This window comes from Poromitra crassiceps (genome assembly GCF_964638095.1).
Source record: "Poromitra crassiceps genome assembly, chromosome: 3".
Classification (NCBI taxonomy): domain Eukaryota; kingdom Metazoa; phylum Chordata; class Actinopteri; order Beryciformes; family Melamphaidae; genus Poromitra; species Poromitra crassiceps.
The window spans coordinates 48,539,974-48,564,963 of NC_139625.1; the positions used below are offsets into that span (position 1 = coordinate 48,539,974).

General features: G+C 45.9%; 1 protein-coding gene across 1 annotated transcript in view; it reads left to right on the forward strand.

Moving 5' to 3' along the window:
* The window catches only part of mipol1 (mirror-image polydactyly 1), a gene marked incomplete at both ends in the record, with an annotated part of 108,077 nt that overhangs the window by 51,623 nt on the left and 31,464 nt on the right, over nt 1–24,990 (forward strand). Inside the window, one exon of the mRNA XM_083633042.1 lies at nt 7,711–7,764. Coding sequence (XP_083489168.1) covers nt 7,711–7,764 — 54 coding nt within the window. The remainder of the gene's footprint in view (nt 1–7,710; nt 7,765–24,990) is intronic.

The following is a 24,990-nucleotide window of genomic DNA, read 5'->3' on the forward strand; positions in this document are numbered from 1 at the left end:
CCTCTTTCGTGGGCACAAGCTCCTGTTCACGAGCATTTTCAGGTGCACGAGCTCAGAGCTGATTAAGAAATCCTGAATTAACAGACCCAGCTGATAACCGCCATTCCAGATCGGCAGAGGATGGAGCAGCGACCGGGGCAGCAGGGGGAAATTGGCGGAAGTACATTTGGAGAGAAAATGGGGGAGGGGGGGCGGGGATCAGGAAAAAAACCCAATATAATAACTAATATGAAGTTAGCTTTAACCAGGTTAATATAAGCTAGCTTTAACCTGGTTAATATAAACTTAGCTTTAACCAGGTTAATATAAAGTGAGCTTTAACCAGGTTAATATAAAGTGAGCTTTAACCAGGCTAAAGTGAGCTTTAATTACCAGGCTAATATAAACAGAACTTTAACAAGGCTAATGGTTGAAGGCTCTTTATTGTAGGAAACGGCACTTTCAGATGTTAGATGTTAGAACATTTTCCTGCCATACCTCCCCTTGGCTCTACTAATCGGCCAAGGTCACTCTCTCTCTCACACACACACACACACACACACACACACACACACACACACACACACACACACACACACACACACACACACACACACACACACACACACAGTCAGTAGTCCAGGGTAGAAAAACAGTGTTCCAGACCAAACACTCTCTCATCTGTACTGTCACACTGACTTATAGTTGCTGCTGCCTGTGTGTGTGTGTGTGTGTGTGTGTGTGTGTGTGTGTGTGTGTGTGTGTGGGTGCTCCAACAGTCTGTCTAGGAATGTCTACATCGATTGATTGAGAGACAGAGAGTTTTGATAGACATGGCTGACTGCTTTTTGCTTGTACAGTCTGCTGTGTGTGTATTTGTGTCTGTTAGTGTCAGTCTGCCGCTAACTCATCCACATTAAAGGTACAGCTCACCCTAAAATACAAAGCACATATATCTCCTCTTACCTGTAGTGCTTTTGGGGTTGCCATTTTGGCATATAGTCCAATACAGTGGTGCTGGCAGCCGTAATTGCATACATTTTTAATGTGGAAATAATTTTATTGGGAATAACCCCTTGAGAACCAATTTGTTTTCAAGGGGGTCCTTATACAAGAGTACAATAAACACAATTAGACAAAACATTTAACAAAACAACATAAGACCAAAGGCCTATACCACGAAGCAAGATTAGTGCCTTAGCGAGGTAACTTCAAGTTTAACCCTGGGTTTGCCGTGCTACGACGCTAGTTAACTTCTTACCGAAATATATTTCCATAGCAACTTATGCTTCAGAGTTAACCTGGTCCAGAGCAGGTTAAGTTGCAAGGATCAGATTAAACCTTGAAAGGCACCGCCTAAGAACCAATGAGCTTCCTGGAAAAGGAGAGAGAAGAGTCTTTTGCGACCGCCAAGACCCATTTAATCATACGTCTCCAAAGCACACCGTGTGCACAACAGAGATGCTGAACTTCGGTGACGAAATCAAGCAAGCTGAATAACATTGAGACAATCTGCATTTTTTTTGCCAGCCCTCCTTTCTCTGATTGTTATGTGCAGCAGTGTTGCCTTTGGTTTTTATTACATCTTTGAATTCTTCATATTTCCTTAAGATTATGGTGTGTTCCTCCAGCGTGAAATATTAATTTTTATTTGCTCCCAAGCACGTTTGACCCTGCCAATTGCAGCTGAATGCTGCGTGGAGAAATATCACTAAATCACCTGCGTAAAAAGGTTACCATATACGTCTCCAAAGTGCACTAAGTTGCTCTGTGTGCAATGGAGCTGCTATTTTTATAGGCTATTTTTTAATTCAATGAAAACTACGGCCGCACTGTATTGATTCAGATATTTCCAATGTTAAATCTATGATTTAAATAGGCCTACGGATTTTGGAAATCTTGACTGAGTTTACACTTCCACTCGCAAAAAACACATGCAGGTTTTATTGAGTATATTAATCTGCTGTAGGCAGAAACAGCAGCAGAGATCAAATGACTGGTGTGAATAAAAGCGGTAACTTTAGACAGTCCTTCAGTAACAGACTCATATCCAATGCAGACTTTGATTCTGACATGCAGTAAAGCTCCGATAATTAATACTTTGATGTGCCTTTCAATGAATGAGGAAATAGGCGTGTCTGACGCTGTAAAATCCGGAGCTGTCCATATTGCATTGTGATTGGCTAGTTGTTACAGACCACGCCTCTTTCGTGGGCACAAGCTCCTGTTCACGAGCATTTTCAGGTGCACGAGCTCAGAGCTGATTAAGAAATCCTGAATTAACAGACCCAGCTGATAACCGCCATTCCAGATCGGCAGAGGATGGAGCAGCGACCGGGGCAGCAGGGGGAAATTGGCGGAAGTACATTTGGAGAGAAAATGGGGGAGGGGGCGCGGGGATCAGGAAAAAAACCCAATATAATAACTAATATGAAGTTAGCTTTAACCAGGTTAATATAAGCTAGCTTTAACCTGGTTAATATAAACTTAGCTTTAACCAGGTTAATATAAAGTGAGCTTTAACCAGGTTAATATAAAGTGAGCTTTAACCAGGCTAAAGTGAGCTTTAATTACCAGGCTAATATAAACAGAACTTTAACAAGGCTAATGGTTGAAGGCTCTTTATTGTAGGAAACGGCACTTTCAGATGTTAGATGTTAGAACATTTTCCTGCCATACCTCCCCTTGGCTCTACTAATCGGCCAAGGTCACTCTCTCTCTCACACACACACACACACACACACACACACACACACACACACACACACACACACACACACACACACACACACAGTCAGTAGTCCAGGGTAGAAAAACAGTGTTCCAGACCAAACACTCTCTCATCTGTACTGTCACACTGACTTATAGTTGCTGCTGCCTGTGTGTGTGTGTGTGTGTGTGTGTGTGTGTGTGTGTGTGTGTGTGTGGGTGCTCCAACAGTCTGTCTAGGAATGTCTACATCGATTGATTGAGAGACAGAGAGTTTTGATAGACATGGCTGACTGCTTTTTGCTTGTACAGTCTGCTGTGTGTGTGTTTGGGTTGTGAAGTTATTGTAGTTCTTAGTTCTTGTCTGCAGAGGAAGAGGAAACAGCATTGTGTGTGTGCGTGTGTGTGTGTGTGTGTTTGTGTGTGTGTGTGTGTGTGTGTGTGTGTGTGTGTGTGTGTGTGTGCGTGTGCGTGCGTGTGCGTGTGTGTGTGTTGAATGCATTTGCAATTGCCCAACTGTGATGTCACCCGGGATTTGGGTCTGGATTTGGGTCTGGATCGAGGAAACAAGGAAGAGGGTGTGTGTGGGAAGTGATGTCACTCAACTGGAAATTATGTCACGCAATTGCTCGAATGTGATTTCATCAGGCAGTGATGTAGACACCTAAGATGAAGTCACCTAAGAGGTCATCTGGAAGTCTCTACTGTAAATGTATGTTGTTATTCGCAGTGGCAGGAGCTTTTAATTCCTACAGTATATAATGCTAGTTTAACCCTTGTGCCATGTTTTACTATACTTATGTTAACATTGCTTCCACGGAGGAAAGAAATTGCCAGATTGGCAACACGTTGTATGCAAATTAATATGCAAATTAACTAACCAACATGCTTAACCGGTCAGAGACGTTCTCGGCGGTTAGCGGTTAACCGTTGACATCCCTACCTGCGTTACCTGACTCAGCTTGGCATGGGTGTGTGTGTGTGTGTGTGTCTGTGTGTCCTGTAAAGTGAACCATGTGTGCACTGACACACTGACAGTTTGTATCTAACATGTTATTTCTTAGTGTCGTTCTTTTGGAGATGTTGTCATGGTGGCGATATCAAGTTGTATTAAGACTCACTGTAAAGTGTTAAATCTTCTACTGAGTAAAAGATGAATACATCAGACAGTCACCTTTCATTCTATTTACTACTACTGCTAACTAGCAGCTGGGCTAACTGCCAGGCTAACAGCTAGGCTAACTGCTGGGCTAGCAGCCGGGCTAAAGGGCTCATTATACTCGAGCAAGGCTCTATGAGGTGGAGCTCCTCGAGTCACGTGCGGACCTCGCGCTGGGGCAGATGCTTTTATAAGTGATCAGCCAAGTGATCAACACACATTGTACAATGGTAATAGTGAGAACAGCCCGTGAAAAATCACAATGAAACGCTATTATGTGCAGTACTGAGTGCGCTTTCACTCTCAAACGACTGTACATCAGCACATGAATGAATCAGCAAACTTGTTTTTACTGAATAGCCTTTTCGGTTCTCAACCCTGATAGCCTACTCTGTGCTGTTTTTATTCTCTCTCAACCATGCTCTCAACACAACACATTTACTTGTTGAAATGACTAAAAACGAACAGTTGCAAATCAAAGTTTAGCCTACCACATGGGTCAAGAAATGTGGGGAAAACACAGCTCAGTGTTCAGGGCTCAGTGGATCGAAAGCGGCCATGTTTGGAGAGAAGCCGTGCGGAGGTCGCGCTGTGAGAAAAATCTTCAGGTACAGGGTGGGCGGCCTGCGGAGGTCGTGCCCAACACATTGACGTCATTTGACGCTTGGGGCCATCGCTCCTCCCCCGCGCCCTTCACGGCACAGCGAGTATAAAGCAAGCTTAGGCTGCATTCACACAGGATCCAGCGAGATGCAGCAGCTCCTGCGTGTAGTACATTGGGGTGGGAGTGTCTCACTTCATCCCCCTTTCTGCCTTCTCCTCCCCTTCAAAACAAGCATGTATGTGTAAAATGCCTTTTTAAAAGGCTGTAGGCTATTTTGTAGCTGTAGTTTAGTTTCTCTTTTTTAGTTTAGTTTCTGTTCTGTTTGACACTTTCAGTAATGTGGAGCCGTGTTGTTGAAACATTCCTCCTGAGTGATTCATATAAAAAGGCAGGCTTTCATTGATAAAATAACTGGAGGATTTCATGATACTGTTCTCACGGACAGGCCCTGCATGCTCTCACCCCTCTGTACCTGAACCTCTGCATTCATATTCCACCTCGACTACACCTCTCGCATCCTCCACCAAGGTCTCCTATTCATACCCCCCTTTCCCCCGCCTCCATTCATACCCCCCTTTGCCCCCCCTCCCGCAAAGCACAGGGTGATCGTGCGTTTGCTGTCAGGACCCTGTCCCTCTGGATCCGGCTTAATCTGTTAAATGGCTCGGCGTCCGGGTAGTGTAGCAGTAGATTCCCTGCCTACGAACGCGAGGGGCACAGGTTCGGATCCTCGTGTTACCTCCAGCTTGGTCGGGCATCCATACAGGCACAATTGGCTGGTGTCTGCGGGAGGGAAGCCGGATTTAGGGTATTTGTCCTGGTTGCTGCACTAGCACACTAGCTGCACTCACTGGTCGGCCGGGGTGCCTGTTCGGTGTGGAAGGGAACTGGTGGGAATACCATGATCCTCCCACGTGAGTACAATTGGGCAGAAAATGGGGAGGAAATCAGAAAAACCTTTTTCTGTATTGTATTTTTGTATTTCTGTATCATGTGAAGCACTTTGTAACTTAATGTTAAAAAGGTGCTATATAAATAAAGTCTTACTTCCTCCCTGCTGCTACAGTGTGACCAGGTTAGCTCTAAACTGCTTCATCCTGGAATACCTGCTGACCAATCTGATTCCTAACACACCCACAAAAACACACACACACACACACACACACACACACACACACACACACACACACATTTGAAATATTTATTTATGTCCACATAAATACAAGTATGCAAAGGACATAAACAGTAATAGTGCAGTCAATTGCTGGGAGTCAGTCAGTTACATGAGTGCCCAGACGGCAACCATAATAATGCATACACATAAACACACAGGATGATAACATGGCAGGTTGATATATACAGTTATACTGTAATGCAAGATAACGGTCAGTATCCACTTCATGGGTACTAAAAACAGGGCCTCCTCCATATTGAGCGGCTGCCGATAATAGTAGATATTGAACAATATCTCGCTAACTGCTTGGCCCTTCTCTTTGGGAGACCAGCCATCTGAAGGCCTCTCACAACCAGCTTATGGACATGACCTAGGCTACCAAATATGAAAACTAGAAGAACATAATCCTAGAACATAATCCATTCCCTAGCACCTAACCCTAACATCACAACTAAATGCCAATAAAAGCCTCCAACATAGGGTTGCCACGGTGTGGACATTTTCCCACCAGGTAATAAACACGTGACAACACCGGTGTTACCGGTGACACCGTATGAGGTAAAAAAAAAGGCTGCTCAGCTGTCCTCACGGTCCAGTCAGTCAGCCCCTTCCTGCTGCTGTGTAATGTTAGCTTTGACGCTCGCAGTCACAACACTAGCTGCCTCACAATCACGGCTGCATCCGACTCTAGACAATTTCTCAGACCCTCATGGAGACAATCTTTCTCAAATCTTTCTCAAAAAACGTTAGCGACAAATCTGGAGACTTTTTCTGACATGGGATTAACATTACCAGCAAGGAGGAGTAACCAGGCAATGACGATAGCTGGGTAGCATGTGCCTTTACCACAGCTAAAAGTCCCGCTAGCATCAATGCTAATTTAGCATTGATGATTGCAGACTGTGGTATTAGCATTGATGCTAGCGGTATGTGGTATTAGCATTGATGCTCGCAGGACTTTTAGCTGTGGTAAAATAGCAGATTTCCTTTTCATTTTTTCGAGCTAGTCTTCTGCGCCATCACAGCGCTCCACAGCGCCCCTCTGGTCTGAAGCTATAGGCCTATTGCAACAACAAGCACGAGGTAGAACCCAGAGACCAGAGCGGCGCTGTGGAGCGCTGTGATGGCTGGGCACATCCGGCACAGAAGAAGACTAGCTCCAAAAAATAATATCACTGGCACAGAATTGGGATAAAAAGAGGTACTTCTTAGCAGCATCAAGCTTTCAAACCCCGGCGGATCTAATCAATGAAGAGTTCTGCTTTGGTAAGTGGCTTTGGAATGTCTGCGACACTTGACACCAGCTCAGTGTCCGCCCTGAGACTCGGAGGTTGTGAGTTCGATCCCCGGCCGAGTCATACTAAAGACTATAAAAATGGGACCCATTGCCTGCCTGCTTGGCACTCAGCATCAAAGGGTTGGAATTGGGGGGTTAGATCACCAAATGATTCCCAAGCGCGGCACTGCTGCTGCTCACCGCTCCCCCAGGGGATGGGTCAAATGCGGAGAACAAATTTTGCACGCTCAGGTGTGTGACAATCGTTGGTACTTTACCTTTTGTACGATGAGCAGATTGGCATGTTCTGCTGCTTGGGACTTTTTTCTGGGCCCCACTCAATGTTTGTGGAAGGGACTGTGGAGGGTAACTGATAACTGATTACTTCAGTTACAGTTACATGACATATGTCCTGACGTTACTTACTGGTCTCACCAGAGATGATGAACAGTGCAGCGACACTGCAGCCCAGAGGGAGCACTTGTAATTTACCCCGGCACACGCTGAAACTGGCACGAGCGGGCGGAGTTTTCATTTTTTCCTCCATGAAAATGAACGGTGTTACCGGTGGGCATGTTATGTAATCGGTGTACAGTATGCCCCACCACCGTGTAACACTGGTAACACTGACTACCGCAGCAAGCCTACTCCAACAAATGGTGTGTTACTACTGCTGTCTGTGTGTGGGTTTGTGTGTGTGTGTGTGTGTGTGTGTGTGTGTGTGTGTACACAGTGTATATTCACAGTGATTCTCTCTTCTGCTCTGTCTCTCCACCAATCTCTCCCTCCCTCTCTCTCTCTCTCCACAGTGTAAGTGGTTGGAACAGGATCTGGTTCAGGAGAGAGAGCAGAGTGCTGACAAGGTATACACGCACACACACCCCACACACACACACACACACACACACACACACACACACACACACACACACCCTTGCATATTAACTGACCAGCCTCCTGTGTTGAATGTAGATTATGGGATGTCTGGTCCATCGCCATGCCAACCTGCCGTGGCGACGCTGCAGTGTGTTTGCCAACAACTTGTTATTCAAACAGGGTCGCTGGGACGTGTGTGTGTATGCCTGTGTGTGGTCAGGATGCAGATGGGACATGATTGTTGTCAGCCTGAAGACAAGGCAATAAAACGATTACTTTTAGATATGATAGTTCCACTGGGAGCCGCCCAGTATAACCAGTACAGCCAGTTCAGCCAGGAGGAGCTGGTTTAGCATCCCACTACAAGCGTGACGTTCTCCGTTCTCCGCCTTGCCTTTTGAATGGATTCGCCAGAAATCAATCAGGTCAACTTGATTTCAACAAACCAGAATGCATGAGTCAGCCATTGAGAATTGAACCTCGGCATATTTTTTTCATTTGGACACAGGCATCACGAGCAGGAGCATCTTTCAGTCCTGGTTAAGGAATCATTCCTTCCATGGCTGATGGCTGCAGTGGAGGTTCCAATCCATAGAACACCTCAAGGCTCCATCCTAGGCCCCACTCTGTTCTTCATATACATACATAACATGTCAGTGCAGTAGGAAATTGAATTCAAAGATATATTTGTATTGCCTGGGTCCAAACCTTCGAATCTGCCCACTCCACGGTGTTGAGTTTGGCTGCTCTTGGTCTGGCGCCGCATCGTCATTTGAAAATGCCTTTTCTCTGGTTGACACAAAGGCTGAGCCAAATCAGCCAATGAGCGCCAAGGGGGACTAACGATTGGCCAATCAGCATCAATAAACAGCCCAACAGGCAGGTTAAGCTGTTGTCAAGCGTGGTTGTCAAGGCTGCCCTGAGGAACGACAATGGCGGCGCCGCGGTCGTTGCCTGCTGTCGAGGATGTTTTAAATTGATTACAAGTACTTTTTTTTTTTTTTATAATATGTTTATAAAATTTTTCCCTGTACAATTATCAACTGTTATTGCAAGTATAACAATATAGGTTTTGTACAATAAACACAACAAAACAAATACAACCCTCCCACACACACAAACCCCCACTCTCTCTCCCTCTCGCTCTCAACATCTATCGACCAGTGGTACCTAATAAAGTAAAGACAATTTTGAACAAAAAACAAACATTAAAACAACATTTTCAGAAGAAACCTGGAATCTACAGTACCACATACTGTAAGTCTTCAAGATCCCTGTCCTGAGTCCGCCTCCTGTATGAGCTCCCCTATATCTGCACTTGTGATGAAATCATTCAATCATATCCGCTCATACACTTCCAATTTGTTTTTCAAGGTGTATGTTATTCTTTCCATTGTCATACATTGTGCCATGTTCCTGATCCAGACCCCAATTGAAGGTACATCAGTTTTCTTCCAATTAACTCATTCACCGCCAATGACGTCTTTGACGTGTTATCAGAAATAGCCCTCCCCGCCAATGACGTGTTTGACGTGTTTTTGTTTTTATTACTGCAAGGCGTAGTTTAAACACTTCCCCAGCCTGTCACATGGTATCAGGTCCCTATCATCTAAGACAACACGTGAACAAACACATACCGCAGCTGTTGTTTTGAAATTGAGCAGGAGGAAAAGCAGAAAACTGGTAACGCTTCCTTGTGCAGACAGGAGAAACGCCATTGAAACGCGCCTCGGCGCGCTGCACGAGCTGGAGTCGCCTTCCTCTGTGCCAGCCGGGAGAAAGTAATCAAGAGATGTGTTTGATCATCGGAGGAATGAGGAAATGATCGATCAGTTTGCGAGGGCGGTGAGGACGTGTTGAATAGCCGAGGGGAAAACGGGAACGATCAGATAGCAGGGGATATGACAGGGAGACATGGACGAGGAAGGGTGCAAAATAAACACACAACAGCAAGGCACAAGGCAGAAGCGGGAGTCAGAGCAGCCCGCTGTCCTTTCTCAAGAGCTATTCAGTTGGTTCATGTAATCGCTGGGCTGCGTGCCCTCCAGTGTTGCTCCTGGCCAATCCCAGCGCCACAGGGCGTGGTTATTGCTTATCATATGTGGGGTTAGAAATCTAAAAGGGGGATCGTGTGTGTGTGTGTGTGTGTGTGTGTGTGTGTGTGTGTGTCTGTCTGTCTGTCTGTCGGTGTGTCTGTCTGTCTGTCTGTCTGTCTGTCTGTCTGTCTGTCTGCACACTCACTCACACCGAGTAAACTGTATTGTTGAATGTAAAAAAAAAAGCACTTCATGTGTATATATATATATATATATATTTTTTTTTGTCATTTGTGTCCTAACGAATAATATTTACATGTCTGATGTCAATACAGTTCAAAATAAAAGAATTGAGAGCGAGTTCTGCATGAGATTGTGTGCATAAATACATAAATGCCATTTTCTGCAATTTCTTTTCTCAGAGAGACATTTTGGGGGAAAACAGGGTGTATATAAATGGCTATAAGTAGAGTACAGAACATGCTAAAAGCTCACTTTTTTTTCCCTGGTGAACCCAGAGACGTACATCTTCATTTTGAGGTATTGCAAATCACTCTGGTGCTAATAGATAATTTACTGTGGGTCTTGAAAGATGACCAACAATTATGAAAATCTTTGGCCTGTGCTAAATATTGGCAGTCCTAAACTGGCGGTGAATGAGTTAAGAGCGATCATACGTTTTGCCTGCAGTATAGCAAAGTCAATAAATTTATATTCTTTGGTTGTCAAATTGAGACCTATTGGGTATAGGTGAAGTAATATCATTTTAGAATCTAATTGAATATTCACAGACAAAATGGTCATGATTTTATTTACAGAATTTTTTTTTTTTTTTCACATTCCCAAATACAGTGAATAAGTGTCCCTTGGGCCTCATTACATTTAAAGCAGGTGTCGGGTATATTACAATTATATTTATTTAATTTGACAGGGGTTACATATGTCAACCAATTGAATTGCAGTAATTTTAAATTAGTGTTGGCTGTTTGTGTGATTACAAGTACCAATTACTTTGAAATCCGAACGGCACAGTGCTTGGAGGGCATTTATTCAAAGGGGAGATGTTTCTTTTCCATTCACCTGACTGGAGTAACTAACGTAAGATTTAGGCCGATATACGACTTGATCTAGTGATTGGTTGGAATTCCCCTGAGGGGATCCCCTCATAGAAATAACTAAAACAGAGCACAATCTCAGACTAGAAGATGGAAATGAGTGTAACAAGTTGACAATTCCGCCTGAATATCAGCCTAACATTTGTATGCAGATGACACCACTTTATATTGGTTGGAACTTCATCTGATACTGTTTGCACAAGAGGGGGGTTTTCTCTAGTCTGAACCTCCTCAATACATCTAAAACAAAAGGTGTGTGGTTTGGTAGAAAGCCTGTTATCACAACAGCATCATAACACTGATGGCTCAGTTCTGGACACAGCCACCTCTAGTATAATATGTAAGGGATAATCAACTCTTAGGTGTGTGTTAAACGATTAAGTGCATGGCGTGGACGCCGTGGAGGCAAAGAACCACCCAACGGGCAGCATCACACATTTTTGGTGATAGTTTTGCCATCAAAATGTTAAGTTTTTTACAAGCCATAACTATTTTTTTTCTCAGATTTCCCCCCATTTTCTCCAGAATTGTACTTGGCCAATTTCCCCCTGCTTCCACGGTCGCTGCTCCACCCTCTGCCAATCTGGGGAGAGCCATAGACTAGCACCATGCTTCCTCCGATACATGCACAGTTGCCAGCTGCTTCTTTTCACCTGACTGCGGGGAGCTTCACCGCCAGGACGTAGCACATGGGAGGATCACGCTATTCCCACCAGTTTCCTTCCACCCCGAACAGGCGCCCTGACCGACCAGAGGAGGCGCTAGTGCAGCGACCAGGACATATACCCTTAATCCGGCTTCCCACCCGCAGACACAGCCTATCGTGCCTGTATGGACGCCCGACCAGTAACAGTAGCCGGAGGTAACACGTGGATACAAACCGGTGACCCTCATGTTGGTACAGTAGGCAGGGAATCTATCGCTACACTACCTGGTCCTTGCCTGGTCTTTCGCTTGTGGAAGAAGAAGGCTTGCCATTGTTAGATGCGCTAGAGCAGTGTCGGGTTCACTCGAGGTCCCGGCGGGGAAATGTGCGTTGGATTTAACAGGCCCGGCGGTCGACGTGTTGCAAGTGTTCATAGTTTATTTTTCCACTCGCTTTTGTCTGCCATAAGGGCATTAAGCAAGTTGGATGAAGGGTTAAGGGTATTTTTGCTTATATTCCGCCAAAATAATACTTAAATGACAAAGTGCTCTGAAGAGCTCCGCAGAACATGATCTACTCCATCGCTTGCGATGACTACAATTATCGCGCTCTTCGTGTGCTCATTTCTAGCGTGCCTCGTGCGCCCACGCACTTCGTGGGCACTTCGTGCGTGAGCGCACGAAGTGCGTACACCCTGCTCAACTGCGCATGCGATCGCCCTTGTGCAGTCGAGCTAATTGTGTGCGGCTGCACCCCTCAGCCTTATTATAGAGTAGTGAGATGATTTATTTCAAATATTACTTGTATTTGGACAGACCTGAGAGACTAAAGCAGGGAGTGTTGTGTGATGGAAGTAACTTGTGCCATTTCACACATGCGCTTTATACCGGGAAATGACCAGAAAGCGTTGTAATGCCTTCATGTGTGAAAGTTGTTTTCCGGTATAAGCGCGACCCCGTCATCACGGACATTTCACCAGTTCAGAGGTTGTCAGAAGAGCGGTATGTCTGCTTCATGTGGGCGTGCAGATTTCCCCCCTCCCCTCTCTGCTCGAGAGAGGCCAGTCCTTCAGTCCTCCGCACTTCGCAGCAGCCCGACACAGGACAGACACAGCGAAAATTGCAAGCCGCCCAACGCTTGTATGTAGAGAAAGCAAATGCACGAAGCGAAATGTGGAAGTATTTTGCTTACGTTGCTGACAGCGAAGGCAAGCCCGGACACATCAAACGAAGCCAGTCTGTAAAAAGTGCTTAAACGCGACGCAGGTGAACGGATAAACATCGAACCAGCCAGGCTATTTCTCTCAGACAGGGATCCCAACGTCTTCAAAGATTTCAGTTCAAAGACTGCTTAGCGAATGTGAAGGATACAATATACATGCCCTCTTAAGTCAAACGAGTGTGATTTATTGTGTGACAAGCAAACTTATTTCACCATCGGAGTTTTGCCGACCCCCAAAATAAGGAGGATTCCCCATCCAAGTGCACACGTCACTCCCCACCCGCTCCGCAGTGCCGCCCCGCCCCCCAAAATACAGGCTATTTGACGACTATATTCACACATGTGAGCGCTCAGGTGTGAAGGGACATTCCGGGAAATGGCCGATATTGATTTACAGGCAATGTTCCTGTACGCATGTGTGAAAACGGCTTTGGTGAGAAGCAGAGATCTTTCTTATCCTATGTTTTGAAGAAAAATATGTGTAGCCTAATATCTGGAGTTTATCAAAAATGCTACCCAATAAACACACATTAACAAAAAGAACAAGTCTTTTGAAAAAGGTGTTGGTTCATAAGGCCACAGAGAGGTCGAGTGGGTTAATTGACCACGAATAATGCCCATTCTACTATGAACAAATCTCACTCCAAGTTGAGCTCAAAAGTTGGCAGCCCTGGTAAACGGCAACCTGGCCAATTTCTCAGCCAGGATGGCTGTGAGTCTGGATGAATGTGCAGACGTTACTGTGGCTGGTTTGGTCATGTCTCTTAGCTTGCGTTGGCTTTGTGGAGGTACTGTTGGCTGCTCCTGTTTGGTCGTGTCTCTTATGGCTGATTTCCACCACATATAACAGCACAGTACAGCTCTACTCGACCTGGTCTTACTCGTCTCTACTTGATATAGACTCACATAGCAAGTTTACTCGCCTCCGCCCACACCTGGTCGTCATAGCGACCGCATATCTGCCCTCCACCCATAGCCCAAGTAGGCTATAACGTATAACGTTAAAATTAAATACATACACAGAACTTTTAAACTGTTTATGAAATACTGGTGCCTCTAAATGACCTACAGTGTACATGGGCAAATGTGACAATCGGCCAGGAGAATGGATATCACTTTGTTGTTACTCAAACTCACATGCATGCGCGGGGGACGGGAGTTGCGCTACAGGGAGAAAGGAAGCCTCTACCCCGGCGGCCTCTCACCAGGCAAGACCGCGGCTTCGTTAAACCCCCGCCTGCGGCCTAGCGGAGCCAACTACAAAGGGCTTCCCGAGGAGCAGACTTTTTCTCTCTCAAAACAATTGAAAACCTCCGCATGTTAAAGCTGAGCAAGGAGATCGATTTTATTTCACCAGAGCCGAAGGCAGCAACATAAAAGACTGATGGAAATAACATTAACTGAACAGAAGAGAAGGTAAGCCCCACTAAACTGGTATCTAGCATTGACGATTCGCTTGACCAATCAGTCGTCTGCAGTGTTTTCACGTCACGGTATGGTACCGGGTTCCCAGCGCTGGAACCTCAACAAAGCAGGGACCAAAACTAGCGCGACTCAACCCGGGCTGTCCACGTTTTTGATCGGTGGAATGAGACAAAAAAGCGGGACGAGCTGGGCGGGGCCGCGCTGATACCAGCGGTGGAAATGGGCCATTAGCTTGTGTTGACTTTGTGGAGGTACTGTAGGCTGCTCATGGATAGCATTAGCATAACAGAGCCGGGTGCGGCCTGCTTCCTTGAGCTGCGTTGTAAGTGGTGCCCGGACAGCTCTGTTGCTGCAACCTGTTACAGTTGAGCCGTTTTCCCACATGCGCTTTGTACCGCTAAATGACCGGAACGTGGTCTATTGCCTGCATGTGGGAAAGTCGTCGTGCCGGTATAAGCGCGACCCCGTCGTCGCGGAGATTTCACCAGTTTCGAGCCAGTCAGAAGAGCAGTATGCGCTATAACGGACTCAAGTGAGAAACGTGTGCAGTCATTTTCCGCGACACCGGTCCTCCTTCTCTCATGGGCGAGGTGTACACACGTTGCTTAACGTTCACTTCCAGCGTGCATCATCTAATCATTTGCGCACATCAAAGCAAACTACTTCCACATTTCGCTTCGTGCATTTGCTTTCTCTACATACATAGGCTACAAGCGTTGGGCAGCTTGCAAGCCGCTGCCATTCTCGCTGTGTCTGTCCTGTGTCAGGCTGCTGCGGAGGACTGAGTGAAGGACTGGCCTCTCTGGAGCAGAGAGGGGAGGGGGGGAACCGGCTGTGTTTATTACGCTGGCTTGACGCTGCAAATGTCAAACGAGTGTGATTTATTGTGTGGCAAGTTTTGCCGACCCCCCAAATAAGCTCCCCCCGCCCCCCAACATACCGGCTATTTGACGACTAGATTCCCACATGCAGCACTAAGGTGTGAAGGGAAATTCAGGGAAATGTCCGATATTGACTTACAGGTAATTTTCCGGTACGCATGTGGGAAAACGGCTTTGGGGTCTTTGACTGTATTTATCTAATCAATTATCATAATATTCTGGCTCCATTCTACATAGTGTATTATTTTGTCTTAAGCTTTAACATCTTTAACACAATCAATCATTTGCCAAAAACTGATCAGTACTGTTTAGGTTATTGTGTTAACATTAGCATAGTCTCGCAGTGCCAGCCGTAGATGATATCTACGTCTGGAGCACAACTCTCAAAAGTGGTTAACGCCCGCCCCCCCAACACAAAAAAAACATGCGTGACAGACGCATGAATTGACCAACCACGGACCTCGTGGGCGGTGCATTCAGAATGTGTGCAACAGCTAAATAGACCCTTGGTGAAAACATCAACTTCACCACCACGCCGACTAAAACTGCAAACTTTGGCTGCCTTCTATGCTCCAAATCATTCAGTTTGGACAATAGAGATAAACTACAATCCCATAAGACAGCCTATCTACTGTTTGGTTGCTCCTTTTATTGCTTCTCTCTTCACGGTGCTTCATGGTGTTCCACTGAACGGACTGTAATATGCACTCTTTGGTAATATAAAAGGCTTAATTAAATTGCTTCAGAATTCTTACATAATAGTGCCTTTAAACTTAGAGATGGAACTGTTTAAACCAAATGTCGGTAGTTTTTTACACCAAATAATTTTCAACTAGAGGGCGCTCGGTAGAGTGCATACCTCCGTCAACCGTTCTACAAAGTTGTGGTGTTACGTGAATCTGTTTTTTGTCATTGGCCATGCCCATTACCACAGCCCCTTTTGGCCAGGGGCGTGGAAAGTTAATCAGTTCTAAGTTAGCCCATGACCTGCTTTTCTACCAAATTCTGTGCAAATCTGTTCATAACTTTTTAGCCGTTTTCCCACATGCGCTTTGTACCGCTAAATGACCGGAACGTGGTCTAATGCCTTCATGTGGGAAAGTTGTTGTTCCGGTATAAGCGCGACCCCGTCGTCGCGGACATTTCACCAGTTTCGAGCCAGTCAGAAGAGCGGTATGCGCGATAACGGATACAAGTGAGAAACGGGTCCAGTCATTTTCCGCGACACCGGTCCTTCAATCATGGGCGAGGTGTACACACGTTGCTTAATGTTCACTTCCAGCGTGCATCATCTAATCATTCGCGCACATCAAAGCAAACTACTTCCACATTTCGCTTCGTGCATTTGCTTTCTCTACATACATACAAGCGTTGGGCAGCTTGCAAGCCTCTGCATTTCTCGCTGTGTCTGTCCTGTGTGGCTGCTGCGAAGTGCGGAGGACTGAAGAAGGACTGGCCTCTCTCGAGCAGAGAGGGGAGGGGGGAAATCGGCTGTGTTTATTACGCTGGCTTGACGCTGCTCTTAAGTCAAACGAGTGTGATTTATTGTGTGACAAGCGAACTTATTTCACCATCAGAGTTTTGCCGACCCCCCAAATAAGCTCCCCCCGCCCCCCAACATACAGGCAATTTCGCTGCTAGATTCCCACATGCGAGCGTGAAGGTGTGAAGGGAAATTCAGGGAAATGTCCGATATTGACTTACAGGTAATTTTCCGGTACGCATGTGGGAAAACGGCTAGAGATATCCTGCAGACAGACAGAAAGAGACACACAGACAGAGAGAGAGACAGAAAGAGACAGACAGACGGGGGCGAAAACATAACTTCCCAGCCAACTCTGTTGGCGGTGGTAATGACAGGAGGGAGCTCAAGTCTAGACTAGACTGAATCAGATCTCTACAGACCGAACAGTAAACCTCAGGTGTATCTGTGTGTCTGTTTTTCTGTCTGTTGTTCTGTGTCTGTTGTTTTGTGTCTGTTGTTGTGTATCTGTTGTGTGTCTCCATTGTTTTGTGTGTCTGTTGTTATGTGTGTCTGTTGTTTGGTGTGTTCTGTGTCCTGTGTGTCTATTGTTCTGTGTGTCTGTTGTTTTGTGTGTCTGTTGTTCTGTGTGTCTGTTGTTTTGTGTGTCTTGTTTTGTGTCTGTGCTTCAGTGTCGGCTGTTTTTTTTTTGTATAACAGGCACTCGTTTGTGTGTTCGGCTTGGTAAAGCCGCTGCTTTCTCTTCATCTCGCTCGTCTGTTATCTTATTAAGAAATATATTAAATTTTGTTATTAATGTAGCACTCGCTTTTTCCATAAAGCCCCTTAATTAGGACGGGGCTCCAGGGATTACAGCCTGGAGGGTTTTTAATTTTCAACAGAAACACGAACAGCTGTTGTTAAATTAGCCGAGCGAGCGCCCGAACCACCGGGAAGCCTTTAGATCCAGACAGGTCAGAGGTCAAAGGGGGTCACATATGATTCAGGTTTATCAGACAGCAGTAGTGGAGGGGGAAGGGGGGCGGCATTAATGGCATGAGTGATTTATATTATTGTTAATATTGTTGTTAGTATCTGGTTGTCATGGTTACCAGCTGAATCTGGTTACATTGGTTGTTTTTGCATTGGCGAGGATGACTTGTCTGTTTCCTGCCAATGGAGCAGCTTGGAGGGAGGGGGAGGCGGGGGCAGAACCAACAGTATAACCAGTCAGGCTGTGCTCATTCACTGTTGGTACTTATACAGTATGTTGGTACATTACGAAAAGTAATGCACTATAATTCGTATACAGTATAACCCACGTATGTATGTATGTATGTTGATGGAGCCCCTGTTGTGTAAAAATGTTTAAAAAAAAAACCAATTTAAGTTTTTTTGTACTCTCGAGCAAAACAAGAAAGCCATTGAGAATTGGCACGAAGAAAAATGTGGATCTAGCTGTCAAGGAAGTAAGTTGGAGTGTTCACCTTCCGTATATATGATCTTTGTGTGCAACACGCGACATTAGGAGAACGCCAGGATTGGGGGGAGTTTTTGTTTTCTCTCGTTTTGGACGTGGTTTCTGAATGATGACGCGCTCCACAGTGTCTCTATAAGCACTAGGTGGGGCGCCTGGTCGGGGTCGAAGGGAACTGGTGGGAATAGCATGATCCTCCCACGTGCTATACGTCCTACCGGTGAAGCTCCCCCTGTCAGGTGAAAAGAAGCGGCTGGCAACTGTGCATGTGTCGGAGGAAGCATGGTGCTAGTCTCGGCTCTCCCCAGATCAGCAGAGGGTGGAGCATCGACCGGGGCAGCCAATAGGGCAGCATGGGCATAAATTGGCCAACATTTCAACCAATAAGTCACATTATGATTCATAACAATATTTAACCATGACCAAACCATACCCCTAAGCTTAACAAAGTCATTTTATTTGCCTAACCATACCTGAAACACCCAACGTTTGGGACGTGATTCAAATAATGTTTTCAAATTTGTGATACAATGGCTTAGGCACTTTTCCTAGATATCATACCAATGTTTCATGTGAATACGTTGAGCTGAGATGGAATTGCTGTCTGTGTGTGTGTGCGTGCGTGCGTGCATGTGTGTGATGGGGGGGTAATGAGTGCATTTTGATTTGGGGGTGAATTACTCCTTTAACGTGTGTGTGTGTGTGTGTGTGTGTGTGTGTGTGTGTGTGTGTGTATGCATGTGTGTGCGCATGTGTTTAGTTTAGTTTAGTTTAGTTTTCTTAGGATCCCCATTAGCCGCAGCAGGACGCTACGGCTATTCTTCCTGGGGTCTGTGATGGGGGTAATGAATGCATTTTGATTTGGGGGTGAATTACTCGTGTGTGTGTGTGTGTGCGCGGGTGCGCGCGCGTGCATGTGTGTGATGGCATAATGAGTGCATTTTGATTTGGGGGTGAACTACTCCTTTAACTTGTGTGTGTGTGTGTGTGTGTGTGTGTGTGTGTGCATGCATGGGTGTGTGTGCGTGATGGGGCATGGGGGTAATGAGTGCATTTTGATTTGGGGGTGAATTACTCGTGTGCGCGCGCGTGCATGTGTGTAATGACATAATGAGTGCATTTTGATTTGGGGGTGAATTACTTTAACTTGGGGGCGTGTGCATGTATATGTGTGTGTGTGTGTGTGTGTGTGTGCGTGCGTGCGTGCGTGCATGCTTGTGTGTGTGTGTGTGATTGGCCGGGCCATGGGGGTAATGAGTGCATTTTGATTTGGGGGTGAATTAATCGTGTGCGCGCATGTGTGTGATGGCATAATGAGTGCATTTTGATTTGGGGGTGAACTACTCCTTTAACTTGTGTGTGTGTGTCTGTGTGTGTGTGTGTGTCTGTGTGTGCATGGGTGTGTGTGCGTGATGGGGCATGGGGGTAATGAGTGCATTTTGATTTGGGGGTGAATTACTTGAGTGCGTGTGCGCGCGCGTGCATGTGTGTAATGACATAATGAGTGCATTTTGATTTGGGGGTGAATTACTTTAACTTGTGTGCGCGTGCGTGTATATGTGTGTGTGTGTGTGTGTGTGTGCGTGCGTGCGTGCATGCATGCATGCATGCTTGTGTGTGTGATGGGCCATGGGGGTAATGAGTGCATTTTGATTTGGGGGTGAATAACTTGTGTGCGTGCGCGTGCATGTGTGTGATGGCATAATGAGTGCATTTTGATTTGGGGGTGAACTACGGTACTCTTTTAACTTAAAGGTCAGGTCAGTTACTCCCCTCGTCACGCACACACTGCCCCCCTGGGTGACCTTCCCTCATGTTAAAGGTCACGGTGTGTCCTGCTTACTGAAGCTCATTTGGAAATTATTCTGATTAAATTGTGATTAAAGCTGCGGCTCTTTGAAGTGCGTTTGGTTTCTCCTCCGGCCCCACTGGAGAAGACACATATTGACTCTCAGGGTTGGCTCGGGTTCTTTTGATGTGGCACTTTGACTTGGAGACCTTGAGTGCTGCAATTAACATAGAGGGGGAGGGGGGAGATAAAAAAAAGAGAGAGAGACCGACATGTAACGGCCCAGGCACACCAAACCCACGTCCAAGGATGTCAAAGGCTGACGTTTGCGTCGCCTCATGTCACCTTTTTCAGAGCCAAAAAGTTGCACTTGAACAAAATAATAATAATAATAATTGATTGGATTTATATAGCGCCTTTCTAGATACTCAAAGCGCTTCACATATCAGGGGAGGGAGGGGGAGGGAACTCAATGCATCCACCACCGATGTGTAGCACCCACCTGGGTGATGCACGGCAGCCAGTTTGCGCCAGAACGCTCACCAGACATCAGCGATCACGGTGGAGAGTTGAGGACTGAATGTGCCAATTAAGTAATGAGGGATGATTAGGTGGCCATGATTGAAGGAAGGCCTGTGTGGGAGTTTAGCCAGGGCACCGGGGTTACACCCCTACTCTTGCGAAGATTGCCGATGGGATCTTTAATGACCACAGAGAGTCAGGACCTCGGTTTAACGTCTCATCCGAAGGACGGTGCTCACTCACAGGACAGACTCCCTGTCTCTGCCGCAGGGCATTGGGGAGATTATTCATCAGATCAGATTATTCATCAGATCAGATTATTCATCAGACCATTTGGACCAGAGGGGAAGAGCACCTCCTACTGGTCCTCCAACACCCCTTCCAGCACCAGTCATCCAAGGAGTATCCTAGGCCAGACCTGCTTAGCTTCCCAAAGAAAGCCAGTAATGTAATGCAGGAGCCACTGGTAGAGAAAGACTACAGCCGATGCCGGTCAACTAGCATGCACGTTCTGTGGCTGCGTGAGACCTAGGATTGCTGATATACAAACCAGATACATGAAACAAAGCAGCTTTTGCCTACCATTTTGCTCACTTTAACGGTTTCGTAATATAGCCACTTCTAATGGAGAATATGTCTGATAAAAAGTTGCAAATGGCTCTGGCGTTGTCAGCCCTTGCCTGGTCTTTTTTTCTGGTTTTCCTCCATTTTCTCCCCAATTATACTTGGCCAATTTATCCCCATGCTGCCCTATTGGCTGCCCCGGTCCCTGCTCCACCCGCTGCCGATCTGGGGAGAGCCGAGACTAGCACCATGTTTCCTCCGACATGCGCAGTTGCCAGCCGCTTCTTTTCACCTGACAGGGGGAGCTTCACTGGTAGGACGTAGCACGTGGAAGGATCACGCTATTCCCACCAGTTCCCTTCCACACCGACTGACCAGAGGAAGGGCTATTGCAGCGACCAGGACACATACCCCCAATCCGGCTTTCAAACCCTCAGGCACAGCCAAACATGCCTGTATGGACGCCCGACCAAGCTGGAGGTAACACGTGGATACAAACCGGCGACCCTCGTGTTGGCAGGCAGGGAATCTACCGCTACACTACCCGGACACCCTCCTTGCCGGGTCTTTTGCTTGTGGAAGAAGAAACAAAGAGGCGGAGGTGAAAAATAAGGAGAAACCGCACTACATTAAATATTCAAGATATTTTTAATAGCCATAGTAAGTAATTAGATTACAAACAAGCAATTTGACTTAGTGCAAGTATGCTGTACAGCGGTGACATCAATAGTAGAAGATGGACCAATACTGAAAGCAATCTCAAATTGTAAATTGCAAAGTAAAAAGTCCTTTAAAGTGGAGGGGAGCAGCCCAGCCTGTTACTGAGCTCAGGGCGCATCAGGGGAGTTCGGGTCTCGATGAAGAGGCGGATGGCTGTTGGGTAGAAATTGTCCCTGTGACGAGAGATTCTGGTACTGCCAGACATCAGTCTTCTGCCATGGGGGAGGTCCTTAAAGAGTTTATGACCTCGGTTGGTGGGGTTGGCCATGATGTTCTGAGACCGCTGTAGCATCCTGGCAGTGTGTAGGTCCTGAAGGGATGGCAGGCTGCACCCAACCACCTTTTCAGCACGATGGATGATGTGCTGCAGTCTGGAGATCTTCTTGAGGGCAGAAGCAGCATACCAGACGGTGATGGAGGAGGTGAGGATGGACTCGATGGTGGATGTGTAGAAAAGCGCCAATGCTGCCTTTGGTACCTTGAACTTCCTCAGCCGCCGAAGAAAGTACATCCTCTGTTGTGCCTTCTTGGTGAGAGCTTTGATGTTCAGCTCCGAATTCAGGTCCTGGCTGATTGTTGAGGCCAGGAAGCGAAAGGAAGGACTCCACAGTTTCCCCCCCAATATCTTAATTTCAATTTTCAATACATGAACAAGACAAACGAACAGGCTCAGACACAGGAAAAGAAAAGAAAAAAAGGCATACATATATTATCGACATTCAATGTTACAACGTGGTGCTACCAGCCACAGAAGGTGCTTACAGTATGTGCTTGTAAGAGATATTGTGCATGGGATCCCATGCATGGGATCCATGAGAAAACAGCCAGGCGAGTCAGACGTCACCCCTAACCTCATCAAGGTAAACTAGAAATGGGTCCCAGATAGTGGATTTTTTTTTAAGTGAATTGTCCTCAGGAACCTAAGTCTCTCCATCCATATAACAGAGGTCATGTCCGTCAACCACAGTTGAAAAGAAGGTGAAGAGGGGGACTTCCCTTCCTTCAGAATGAGTTTTTTTGTCAACAGTTGTCCCCTGTGTCAGAGACTGTTGCACAGCTGTAGGGAAGTTCAGAGAGGACTCCGAGCAGCCGAAGATGGCGAGTTCTGCGTCCGATTGAAGGGTTATTTTGTAGGCCTTCGAGTACCAATCAAATATTTTGGGCCAGAATCCCGTTAGTGAAGGGCAGAACCAGAAGGCATGAGATAGTGTGCCGTCTGACATTTGACACCTGTAATTAGTTACTTTTTTAGTAACGAAGTAATATAAGGCATTACAATTTCCAAAACAGTAATTATATTACAATTACTATTATTTTGAGTTTGTCTCGGTCAAAGAGGCAAAGAACATTAATTGTCCTTTGTAAACTATGTGCGAGCAGCTTGGCAGATGCTACCTATTTGCACTGTTGATTCGCCCTCATATTGATGCATCATAGAGAAAATAGCCACGAAGAACAATGTCAAGCTGCCACAGAGAAAGATGTTTGCTGGCTACCTCGGGAGAGAATATGCGGGGATGGAGGCTAAATTGAAGGCGACGCTGGGTGAGGTAGACTTGGGTGTAACAGTTCACTGGATTAACAGATACACTTTGGGTAAGTGTTGTACACTTTGTTACTTTCTAACCTTCTGGTCAAAGCCTTCTGACCGTTGTCAGATGGCCCAGGGAATGTTGACAGATCATCATCACTTTTCTTACAGCAACGAAGCGTGAAACGTTTGCATTGAGGCTGTGTTGTTTTATTACCACTCCGACAGTAACAGCATCTTTCTTTACACTCACGTTATCTGTCTGGCTCATATATGTCAATGGTCTGACTCTCTCATTTCACGTATTTTCCCGTGTGAAGCTAGCCAGTCTTAACACACCACTTCCTGTTCTTTCTAACCGAATTTCAAAGTAAAATGCCTTTGGCGTTTCGTTTAACATATAATACCAAAGCGAAAATAATTAATACAGTGACATGCTAGACATGTAACAACTTAAAGGAGAATTTCGGTTTTTTTTAACCTTTTTTTAAGCCATCTCCTGGCATTAATTATGATTTGGCCACTCACCTAGCGATCTCTCCGCGGCGTAACCTATGTGGGGTTTGGCGTAACCTATGTGGGATTCGAAATAACGAAGGTTATGCCAAACCCAACATAGGTTGCGCTAAAACCACCACCGCAAAGCGTCCTCCTGTACTTGGCCAGTCAGCAGGAAAGTATCGCGGGACTTCACGAGACTTGGTGACCGAGATCACGTTTGAGGTAATTTGATCCCTGTGCGACTCCAGGAAACAGCCTTTGGTGAAATATCACTGTGGTGGTTCTTGAGGGATCAGATTATGACGATATTTGGCGAAAACGGGAATAAAAATAGCTATTTAGATGCAGGAAAGACAGGCTCACACTTGGCCCCAAGTCAGCTCCATTTTACAACTGACTTGGACGCTATTGATCTCAAAACAACGCTAGGACGGCCAGAAACGCCGCGGAGATCGCTAGGTGAGTGGCCAAATCATAATTAATGCCAGGAGATGGGTCCAGGTTAAAAAAAACCGAAATTCTCCTTTAAGTGTAAGGTATTTGGGGTAAAAGAAGAGGAAGAAGTAACTAGTAACCTAACTAGTTACTTTTTGAAACAAACTTTTATTACTTTTTTAAGGAGTAATCAGTAACAATTACTTTTCCAGAGTAACTTGCCCAACACTGCCTGTCACACAGTGGTGAGACAGAAGGGAAGATCCTGTGTAATTTATGCTTGGAATAGGGAAGACGGTGCGCGACTTTAAATTGATCAGCTGGTGTCTGCTATTACCTGAGCAGAATTGTACCACAAACAGACTCCTTTCCCATATAACATCAGATAAATCAATACCAAGTACCCCCTGCCACGCTTCTCTAATCCTCTCAGTAGAGGCCGTGGCGCAGTTGCCAAACAGACATACACATCTAGAAATAAGATGCTTGGAGTGGGGAGGGCTCAGCAAAACACCAAAAAAGCAGCATGTTCGTTTACGAGTGCTTCAAAGGTATGAAGCAAATGAGGACACAACTGTTTCTTGTCAAAATCAAGGTTTTATTTACACAAAAAGATAACACATTTTTACAAACTAATAATATATTGCCTAGGTCTATAGAAGAGGTCAACAAAACAGAACTATAATGAAAGGTAACCAAGTAACGGGTATTAACTGAACAGACTGACCTGCCACAATGAAACACAGGGGGACATATATAGTGGCTGGGGCAAACCAAATGCAACACAAGGGGTAAACAAACTGCAACTAAACCAAGGCAAACTAACTAAACCCAAATCCACCCCAAAACTTTGGCAGCACATAGTTTGTGCTGATGAGCTGGCTCCAG